The sequence below is a fragment of the Portunus trituberculatus genome, chromosome 48 (genome assembly GCF_017591435.1).
Source record: "Portunus trituberculatus isolate SZX2019 chromosome 48, ASM1759143v1, whole genome shotgun sequence".
Lineage (NCBI taxonomy): Eukaryota > Metazoa > Arthropoda > Malacostraca > Decapoda > Portunidae > Portunus > Portunus trituberculatus.
In genome coordinates, this window is record NC_059302.1 from 21,318,835 (window position 1) to 21,328,422 (window position 9,588).

The 9,588-nt window shown below is 41.2% G+C and overlaps 1 protein-coding gene across 1 annotated transcript in view; it reads left to right on the forward strand.

Moving 5' to 3' along the window:
• The first annotated feature begins 776 nt into the window (after positions 1-776).
• LOC123498911 (PDF receptor-like) overlaps positions 777-9,588 on the forward strand; it is a 76,861-nt gene continuing 68,049 nt past the window's right edge. The window contains exon 1 of the mRNA XM_045246451.1: positions 777-922. Within this exon, the coding sequence (XP_045102386.1) occupies positions 859-922 (64 nt within the window). The 5' untranslated portion in view covers positions 777-858. The remainder of the gene's footprint in view (positions 923-9,588) is intronic.

Consider the following 9,588-nt stretch of genomic DNA (forward strand, 5'->3'; position numbering starts at 1 on the left):
CCTCGTTCACGAAAAAAGAAAAAAGGCCACAGCTCTGTTTACGCTCTTGAACCTGCACGAGACTGGCATCTAAGTGAGCCTTTTTCACTTAATGGTTTTTAGTTACCTTAGGCCAGATTTCCCCTCTTACATATATATAAAAAAAGAAGAACGCCACTGCTCTGTTTTGCCCTTCAATACGGGGCAGCATTTTTACCTTGGCATTTGGGTATGATTAGACGATTTTATCTACATTAGGAAGGGTCTATGGAGGTCAAAAGATTAATGGTCACAGTTTTACTTTTCTAATCCCCCACATATGTTTCTGAAGCTGTATAAAATCACCAAATACTAATCAGAATGACTATGGAAACGCGTCCTGATAGTGAAGAGATTAACCCCCTTCAATACTAGGACACATTTTTACCTTGAGATTTGTGCACGATTAGAACATTTTATTGATGTTAGGAAGGATCTATGGAGCTCAGAAGATTAAAGGTCAGAATCATTACTATTCTAATCTCAACATACGTTGTATAAAATCACCAAAATAGTAACCAGAATGAATATGGAAACGCGTCCTTGTACTGAAGAGATTAAGGTGGTTTCTGTGATTGTAGTGACATTCTAACAAGGTTTTTGCATTACCAACAGGACAAATACTCTTTAGTGTGTGTTCAAGGAAAGATGCGCCACGGATACAGAGAAGTTCTTACATACAAGCACAGTTTCCTGCATAACACTCCTGGATCTTCTTACTCGTGTTCTAATAATAGTTTCTTTTTACTTTCAGATTTGATTCAAGCGTTCCATCACCTCTCCCTCTCCTCTCTCTCTCTCTCTCTCTCTCTCTCTCTCTCTCTCTCTTGAGGGGAGGACATGAGGGCGTGGGAGTTTACAAGCCTGGATCAGTGCGTCAGCTACTACCAGGACCAGATGCAAGGTGAGTGTGTGTGTGTGTGTGTGTGTGTGTGTGTGTGTGTGTGTGTGTGTGTGTGTGTGTGTGTGTGTGTGTGTCTCTCTCTCTCTCTCTCTCTCTCTCTCTCTCTCTCTCTCTCTCTCTCAGAATTAACTGGCAGTGATCTGTGCTCTCATAATCTAAGCCTCTGCCTCTGCAACACGGACGGACTCAGCTGCTTATTCGGGCCAGTTCTTGTATTTTCAAACACCTCTCTGCTTCACCTCCACTATTTGAGAAACCTTTATTTAAATTGACACGAGTTTCTAAAGGTGTTTTTTATTATTCTAGAGGCAGTGACAAGATTTCTGCATAATTAACTGGAAAAACACTCTTGAAATTGAAAACCCCGCTAGTCATCTCTGTAGCCTTGGAAAACAGTCGTGTTGAGAGAGCAAAGCGTTTCTAAATAGGGACCCGCTTTCTGTGTTTCATGAGTTTTTTAGGTGTTTGTAGAGGCAGAGTGACAAGACAGGCACTCTTGAAAACTCAGCTATTCATCTCTGTAGCCTTGGAAAACAGTCGTGGAGAGAGGTTTTTGTGGAGGGAATAAATAATGTGTTCCATCCTCTCACTAACGCCGGGATCTACAACGTTCTTATTTATCTACCTAAGTATGATTTTATGTATATATTTTTCTAAGAGATCATAGTAGTATGGAATATTGGAGGTGAGTTCTGATTTCACACGAGATTTTAATCATTGAAGCCTTGTCTGAAATGTAATTTACTCTTTGTGGTGAGTGAATAGACGCCACTGAATTGGAGCGAGAAAAGAAGCATGCTAATACTAGAACAAGTGAAAGACCACGACGACGATGACGAAGAAGAACAAGAACAAGAGCAAGAAGAACAACAAGAACAACAAGAGCAAGAACAAGAATAAGAACAAGAACAAGAACAAGGAGAAGAAAATGAAAAGAAGAAGAAGAAAAGAAGCAAAAGAAAAGAAGAAGAAGAAGAAGAAGAAGAAGAAGAAGAAGAAGAAGAAGAAGAAGAAGAAGAAGAAGAAGAAGAAGAAGAAGAAGAAGAAGAAGAAGAAGAAGAAGAAGAAGAAGAAGAAGAAGAAGAAGAAGAAGAAGAAGAAGAAGAAGAAGAAGAAGAAGAAGAAGAAAAAAAAAAAGGAAAAAGAAGAATAAGGCAGAACTAACAGCAGCACATTCTTTATCCGTCACGAGTGTGATGATGACCCACGATAAGGCTGAGCAAGGTGACATAAAACTGATGCTATGGTCGTTCTTGACATAGTTAGTTCTCCTCGCTTCCACTCCTCTGCCAACCACACACACACACACACACACACACACACACACACACGCTGGTCACACTGGCGCCTGCAAACTGTCAGTGCTAACCAGTCTTTCTGCTCCCAAATTTTAACTTTAATCTTTTCAGTACCAGAAGGCGTTTCCATATTCATTCAGGTTACCATTCGGCGATTTTACACAGCTTCAGAAACATATGTTAGCATTAAAATAGTAAAGACTCTGGCCATTAATATTTTGATTTCCATAACCCCTTTCTAACCTAATATAAAAACATTAAAAATAAAAAAAAAGTGTTTTCATATTCATTCTGGTAACTATTTGGCGATTTTATGCAGCTTCAGAAACACATGTTGGAATTAAAATAGTAAAGACTCTGGTCATTAATCTTTTGATCTCCATAAACCTTTCCTAATGCAAAAAAATCATCTAATCTTACCCAAAAATCAAGGTAAAATGTGTCTCAGTATTGAAGGGGCTAAGTCGTCACAGTGAAGTTTCTCCAACACTCCGGGCTTCTGCGTCTCCCTCATGGCTGGATTCTGTAAATCTTTCCCCCCCTCCATTAATTAAAGTTACACGAGTTTTTAAGGTGTTTTTTTATGGTTCTAGTGACAAGTTAACAAGAATTCTCCATTAAATGACAAAGGGTACAGTCTTCAGAACCAGTATATTTAATTGGAAGAGAAGACTGTGTTTCTGCGTAAAAGCCTCAGTTACATCGTTACATCCATTACGTTTTGTTTTACTGCAACTTTGATCTCTCTCTCTCTCTCTCTCTCTCTCTCTCTCTCTCTCTCTCTCTCTCTCTCTCTCGCCGGGTAAATCCATCTCCAGCATTTTCCACTCCAATCACTCGTCTCTCTTCCTGATATGCGCTCAAAGGTGTGTGTGTGTGTGTGTGTGTGTGTGTGTGTGTGTGTGTGTGTGTGTGTGTGTGTGTGTGTGTGTGTGTGTGTGTGTGTGTGTGTCTACAATCGTATTCAGAAGTGAGGTAAAGTTTCGTATTCACTTCCACTGTTTGGCACTTCTATCTCTCTATCTTAAGCCATCTGGTCTGCCGAGAGAAGCCATCAATTGTCCCGCCACGAAAAAAAGACTGTCTGCTCACTTTATCCCTTCACTTCGACTGACCCAACCTAAGAAAGTGATGTATTGTAACGTAATGTATCCTAACCTAACCTAACTTTATCTAATCTAACCTAACCTAATATAAAATAAAAAGTGATATATTGTAAAGTAATTTATCCTAACCTAATCTCTCTAGTCTTATCTAATTTTACCTAATCTAACCTAACCTAACCTTTGAAGCGACGGATAATGACAAGCAGTGAACGCGTACGTGGAAAACAACTTAACTTCTTACCATAACTATAAACAATGAAGACTGGACTGTTGATCCCCTCTTGTGTTGGCGAGAGACTGCCGTGTTTCAGAATACAGCCACTGCCTCACAGCGATGCGTGCACACAAAGGTAACGCTAGACAGTGGGTGTGAGTGTGGCAGGTTACTCGATCTTTGGCCGCGACTGTGTCCACCAACGAATAAAAATGAAGAATAAAAAAAAAAGAACTCGTCCCATCTCGACTATATTCAAGTAATTCTGGTGTAAAGTTCTTGAGCATTCACAGACATTTTTATTTTATCTTTGGCAGTGACTCAACAAATACAAATAAAGATTAAAAGAAAAAAAACTCGTCCCATCTCGACTATATTCAAGTAGTTCTGGTGTAACATTCTTAAGCTTTCACAGACATTTTCCAGCGATAGGTTGTTAATGACTCAGCATCACCACTGGGAACACATCCATGACAATCAAACTGTCCTTTCCTGTGGGCCTTGAGAGACAGTCCTTCCGAGAGAACAAAGCGTCTATGGCTGGTCTTCTCAAACACTTCTGTGCTTCACCTTCACTATTTCAAAAGTCTTCGTTTAAATTTACACTAGATTTTACAGGTGTTTTTACAGTTTTAGAGGCAGAGTGACAAGATTTTTACATTATCAACTGGAGAAACACTCTTGAAAACCCCGCCAATTATCTCTGTGGCCTTGGAAAATAGTCGTGGTGAGAGAGCAAAGCGTTTCTGAATACGGACCTAACTTCTACGACTCTACGGTAGTTCAAGAGCTTCAGGAGTTCGAGCATTGTTAGTTAATGGTCAAAAGGCAAAATTATAGTTATGAATGGCACTTTGGCACGTGATTGAACACTGGCCTATGAACAAAGGGAGGACAAGGACAGTCTCGTCCACAACGCAAGGCAGAGATACCAGTAGAACGTGTGACTGCGACTTGGGAAGATTAAATGAAGGTTTGGTGTGAATAGCAAGGATCGAGTCAAATTAAGCAGAATATAACACCCCTATTCACAAACACCTTGCTCTTTCACCACTACAATTTTCTAAGGCCAGAGAGACAACTATCTGGATTTCATGACAGTTTCTCCTTTTAACTAAGTAGAAATCTTGCCAATCCATCACAAGAATCATAAAAAAAAATTAAAAACATGAATACCTTTAATTGGAGCCTTTGTAATGCACTCACTACAATTTTCTAAGGCCACAGAGAAAACTACCCAGATTTTCATGACAGTGTCTCTTTTTAATTAAGTACAACATTTTCCATTCCATCACCAGATAAATAGAGCCTTAAGAACACGAATATGTTTCTCCTTTTAACTAATCTTGCCAATCCATCACCAGAATCATAAGAATACCCTTAAAAAACACGAATATCCTCAGCTAGAGCGTTCTGAAAGCAGTGTATGGTGAGAGAACAAAGCGTTTCAGATTACGGGCCTAAGAGCAGACAAAGTGAACGCCGCTCTTTACTCATTCTTTCGTAAAAATTGTCCTCGTCCCATAATTAGCTCAGGTGACGCCGTTAAGTCAAGTGTTCAGGTAATTACACGTTACAAAAACTTTTCCAGCCCATAAATTGAGTGAGCTTGCAGGGAAAAAAATCCGTTTATTACACTTCACCAGGAAAAAAAGCTGGGGGAAATCATTCTAGCGTGTAATAATTCTCTCGTGCTTCTCTCTCTCTCTCTCTCTCTCTCTCTCTCTCTCTCTCTCTCTCTCTCTCTCTCTCTCTCTCTCTCTCTCTCTCTCTCTCTCTCTCAATTCCGGGAAGTCAAAATAAGCACAAAGTAACAATCAGTGAGATGGAATGTTTCTCGAACCAAAAAATATGCAGTTAACTTGTACGTATATCAAATAGCTGATGAATTCCCAACCAAGCTGCTTTTTGACACAACTCACATCCTGTTGTCCTTTCTTGCCAGCGTCTGACAGTGTGTCAGACCTTGGCCAAACACAGATACCCCATGTCAACTAACTTTATGTCCTTGATTGCCACACCCTGCCCCTTAACTTTGCTTATGAGAAAAGAGGAAGAAGTAATTGAAGAGGTAACGTGAAAAATAGCAAAGACTGAAAGGGGAATGCACGAGATGTTTCTAGCTGTGAAGGATTACTGGAGACTGGAAGTGAGGGAAGGTGTAATGGAAAGATGTAATAGCATTAGTTATAGAAGTCAATAGTGAAGGGAAAGGAGAAAATATGTGTCAAGGAGAGGAAAGGAGAGGAAGGTGAAAATTTAATAGTGACATGTCCAAAGATTGTGTGAGGAGACTAGATAGATATATAATCAAATATATATATAGATAGATAGATAGAATTTGATAGATTGAGCTAGAAAAAGAAAGTTAAATAAATAGAAACAGATAGAGATACAAAGATAGAGATGGACAACAGTAACACACACACACACACACACACACACACACACACACACACACACACACACACACACACACACTCACACACACACACAAGGGAATCATACACTACTGCCTCACTTCACACGTGGGCCAGTATCGACCCACACCGCGGCGCTCCATCTGTTTCAAGCCCTTAAGAGGAACAAGCTCATTTAGGAGGAGGAGGAGGAGGAGGAGGAGGTGGTGGTGGTGGTGGTGGTGATGGTCGATGGACGGGATGGTGTGAGGGAGAACAAGAAACAGAACAACATGAACAAAATGGGTTAAAATTGAGGATGATGAGAGATTAGGTTAGGTTAGGTTAGGTTTAAGTTGAGTTTGGTTAGATTAGGTGAGGTCAGGAAGAGAAAAAATAAAAAGTATAGAAGAGAAAGGTAAATAGAGAAAAACGTCAATATGATGGATGGAAAGACAAAAGAATGATGACACAAAGGAGAATTATATAAAAAGAAAAGAAAAATGAAGTGTTGATAAGGGAAGTGGTAAGGTAGGGTAAGGTAAGGTAAGGTAAGTTAAAGTAAGGTTTGGTTAGGTAAGGTAAGGTAAATTGGGTTAGGTCAGGTTAGGTTAGGTTGAGTTATGTCAGGTGAAGTTAGGTTAGGTTAGGTTAGGTAAGGTCGACCAGGTTAGGTTGGGTTATTCCACATAAAGCGATAAAGATTTTTGTGAAGATAACATAACGGGTAACAGATAATTAGATAAAGATAACACACAATCATATTAACTAAGCCAATTCTATTCTATTCAGTCAATCTTCAGCTCAATAGTCAACTAGCCCGAGCACTCTTAATTAACCCCTTCACTACCTTGAGTTCTGGTATGATTAAACGATTTTATTTACATTAGGAAGGCTCTACGGGAATTAAAAGAATAAAGGCCACAATCTTCACTATTTCAATCCCCACATGAGTTTCTGAAGTTGTATAAAATCACCAAATAGTAACCAGAATGAATATGGAAACGCGTCATGGTACTGAAGGGGTTAACGAGCCAAACTCAACATAATAGCAAAAGAGAGAGAGAGAGAGAGAGAGAGAGAGAGAGAGAGAGAGAGAGGGGGCCGAAGTACAGTGGAACCATGCGTGCTTTGGGGTCCGTTGAGTCTCCAAGCTCATGGGTTCGAATCCTGTCCATGATCCGAGTGTAGGTTGGGCTTCCTCACTCTGGGCAACAGTTTCCTAGCGGGTGGGCTTTGAGATAGGAGGTACCCCAAAAACTATACCCTTTAGCTCATAGATTCCCGCGAAAAGACCACATGGTATAAATGAAAAAATAAAAAATAAAAGATACAAGAGTCCACTAGCAAAGCACTTCACAATAGCAACGTTATCAAAGTTCTGTGGACGAGACGCTCTAATCCAAACCTTTTTTTCTTCCTTTCCTCCTCTTCCTTCTCCTCCTTCTCCTCCTCCTCCTCCTCCTCTTCCTCTACTCCTCTTCTCCTCTTACTCCTCCTCCACCTCCATTTGATCAGGAAAATGTAGCTGACTAGAGCACTAAATAAGGAGAACGAGGAGGAGGAGGAGGAGGAGGAGGAGGAGGAGGAGGAGGAGGAGGAGGAGGAGGAGGAGGAGGAGGAGGAGGAGGAGGAGGAGGAGGAGGAGGAGGAGGAGGAGGAGGAGGAGGAGAGGAGGAGGAGGAGGAGGAGGAGGAGGAGGAGGAGGAGGAGGAGGAGGAGGTAGCAGAGGAGGAACGATGATTTAGGCGTAGGAAACTATGAAGCAGGCACTGGCAACCGAGAGAGAGAGAGAGAGAGAGAGAGAGAGAGAGAGAGAGAGAGAGAGAGAGAGAGAGAGAGAGAGAGAGAGAGAGAGAGAGAGAGAGAGAGAGGAAACGGATGAATTCTTTCAAGGACAGTTAGATATAGGAAACGGAAGAGGGTTATCAAGAGAATGAGGAGGAGGAGGAGGAAAAGGAGGAGGAGGAGGAGGAGGAGGAGGAGGAGGAGGACGGAAGCAGCAGCAGCAGCAGAGGAAGAAGAAAAGAGAAATGACAAAAACGATTAAGAAGTTGTATTATTATTATTATTGTTGTTGTTGTTGGTGGTGGTGGTGGTGGTGGTGTTGGTGGTGGTGGTTGTGTTGGTGGTGGTGGTTGTCGTGGTGGTGGTTATCATGGTGGTGGTGGCAGAGAAGACAAAAGGGAAGATATGAAAAGAGAGAAAAAGAAAAGCGGTAAGCAAAATGAAACTGGGGAAGATGTAATATCACAGAGAGAGAGAGAGAGAGAGAGAGAGAGAGAGAGAGAGAGAGAGAGAGAGAGAGAGAGAGAGGAAAACAGTAAGCCTATGTAAACAAACTGGCGGCCCTCACTCTAGTAGCAGCCGCAGTTCACCCCTCATGCCCCGCCCCGCCCCCTTCCTGCGCCCAACCCTGTCCCTCCCCTCCCCTCCCCTACCCGCCCCGCACCCACGCACAGCTGTAAAAGGGGACTGTTCTTACGAGTACATGTTCCTGCCCTGTGTTTATTCATCAGCAAGCATTCTCTCTCTCTCTCTCTCTCTCTCTCTCTCTCTCTCTCTCTCTCTCTCTCACACACACACACACACATACAAACACAAACACACACACACACACACACAAACACACTTTCCGTATTCTTTCAGGTCCAAACAGCGGGGTTCAATACTCACCCCTGGGGACTCCTGCTGGGTGCTTTGTCTCCATAGCTCATTGTCTTTTCCTTCCCTCCTCCTTCCTCTCTCCACCTGTCTCCTTGCCTTCTTGCTCCCCCTACTCCTCCACCCACCACCCTGCCTCCTCAACCTACTTTCTTTCTCACCCTCTCCTCTTTCCCTCTTCTCTTCCCTGCTTCAATGTATGCGCCTCTCTTTTCATTTTCCTCTTTTTTATTTCTATTTCCTTACCTCTTCCTCTTTTCTACTTCCCATTTTTTCTTTTATGTTTCATTTCTTTCTTCTCTCAGTTCCTACTCGTCATAGTTTTTTTTTTTTTTTTTTTTTCTTTCACTTCTTCATCTCTTCCTCTTTCCTATTTCCCATTCTTTCTTTCGTGTCTTATTCCTTCCTTCTCTCGTTTCTATTTTTTTCCCTTTTCCTTCCTCATATTTACTTGTCATTATTTCTCCGTTTATTTCCTTCTTTCTCTCACTTGTTCTCATTGTTTCATTATCTGTGTATTTTGATGTTTTCTTTATCCTTTCCCTTCTTTCTTCTCTTCATGTCTCTCATATATCTTTTCCTGCTTACTCTCTTCCATCGTTTCTCTGTTCAAATTGCGACTTTTCTTTTTTCATTTCGTCCATTCTTCTTATTATTTATTCTCTTGCCTTTTTTATTTGCTTTCCATCGTAATTTTGCTCAATTATTTTTCTATCCACCGTCTGACTTCAATTATTTCTTTCCTTATCTTCATCCTTCCATTCGCTCTATCTTCCCTTTTCCTTCCTTCCATCTCTTTAGTGACAGCTTTCCATTACCTTCTAAATAAATCTTCTGTTTTTACTCCATTCATCCTTCTTTACTCTTCCCATCTATCTTACCTCCAGTTTTCCATGCGTTAGTTCTCCCCTTCCTTTTCTCCGTCTTTAATTACATTCATCTTGTTACGATCTTCTATGGCCTTCTCAATAAAGCATCTCTCTAT